The sequence below is a fragment of the Frankliniella occidentalis genome, unplaced genomic scaffold (assembly GCF_000697945.3).
Source record: "Frankliniella occidentalis isolate FOCC.00 unplaced genomic scaffold, Focc_3.1 Scaffold64, whole genome shotgun sequence".
NCBI lineage: Eukaryota > Metazoa > Arthropoda > Insecta > Thysanoptera > Thripidae > Frankliniella > Frankliniella occidentalis.
Window position 1 is genome coordinate 1,032,010 of NW_026267194.1, and position 1,498 is coordinate 1,033,507.

The window sequence follows — 1,498 nt, forward strand, 5'->3', positions numbered from 1 at the left end:
CAACCATAAAATAAGCCCACTCTTCTGCTTGGAAGAAAATTTTGAACCGACGGCATACTTCTAGAAGTGTTCTTCTGAAAAGGTAAAAATATTTCTGTTTTGGCCAGTTTGGTAAGAAAAACTCCCTTTTGTAAGTAAACAGGACGAAACTTTAGCCTAAGAGGCTATACTTTCACAAGTTACCCCTTAGGAGACTATCAAATGTTTCCTAAAATTAATTTATTTATTTTGAAGCCACTTTCGGGAGGGAAACTCGCTTTAGCGCCTAAACGGTGAGAGATAGAGCCAAACGGACAAAATTTTAGCCCAAAGGGTTCTACTTTCACAAGTTACCCCTAAGGAGACCAACAAATATTTTCTAAAGTTTATATATTTATTTTTGGGCCACTTTCGGGAGAGAAACTCGCTTCAGCGCCTAAACGGTGAGAGATAGAGCCAAACGGACGAAATTTTCGCCCAAAAAACTCTACTACACTTTAGAGAGAGAGAGAGCGTGTGTAGGTCATTTTGATCCGGGTTAGGGGCTGATCCGGAATAGGTTGTTACTTTACGTTTCTGATTGTCATTACAAACTTAGAACAACCTAAAAGCATATAGAATATTTGGCGTCGGGTTGCTCTAAAACGTCCCTTAAAATTTAGAATAAATCCTTTTAAATTACAGAAGCCACGGCTTGAAATAATCATACCAGAGCCAGCTGAGCGGGAGGTAATTTAGCAGTCCGCTTCACAATCTCTACAAGGGCGCGGTTCAGCATCACATTGACACGAGCCATTCGAAGACAGTAACCAGGCTCCGCAATAGCCGCCGCTTGCAGATAGTCACGGCAGTGACCACTGACTAGATTGAGCTGCTTGCCGCTCAGATCTGCAACAAAGAGACTTCAGTTTAAGAAAATTTAGCAGATAATACATTTAACACTAAAACAACCGAAGCCGACCGAACTTGGTCGAGCGAACAGCAGGGCCTGAAAACGCACTGGGGTGAGAATCGGACGAGGCGCGGTACCGGTGAAAACAGTGTGTTTGGGGAAAGCTTATGTGAAACAAGCAGGCCCGCCCTCCCGCCAAACGGAGTTGCCAGCTCCACTTCCCTCGCTGCGCCGGCAACTCCGTTCGGCAGGGGCCGGGCTTGCTTGGCCTGCCGGCGGCGATTACATTACAGTCTCGCAATTTACCGAAGTGCATAATCAAATAAATAATGTGACCGGTAAATCACTTTGCATATTTGAGTAAACTAACGCGTCCGGTGGGGGGCCTGCGGCCCTAGAAATTTGCTCCTTCGACATGACAAAAGACTGTAACGGGGAAACACCGTGACTACACCCCACCCTTCTGCTTTGCTAAAGAATTAAAAACGCGCAGATTGTATATTGTAGATTGTATATTGTTTGTCAAACAGTCTTAAAACTTGACTTTTTGCAATTGTTTTCAATATATCTACCTCTAACTCCTAAACGGTTAAAGATACGGTAATTCGGAGGGTACCACCTGACTCA

The 1,498-nt window shown here is 44.1% G+C and overlaps 1 protein-coding gene across 1 annotated transcript in view; it reads right to left on the reverse strand.

Annotated features, from left to right (window-relative positions):
* The window catches only part of LOC113214287 (SET domain-containing protein SmydA-8-like), an 83,879-nt gene that overhangs the window by 15,783 nt on the left and 66,598 nt on the right, over nt 1-1,498 (reverse strand). The window contains exon 7 of the mRNA XM_052268127.1: nt 689-867. Coding sequence (XP_052124087.1) covers nt 689-867 — 179 coding nt within the window. The remainder of the gene's footprint in view (nt 1-688; nt 868-1,498) is intronic.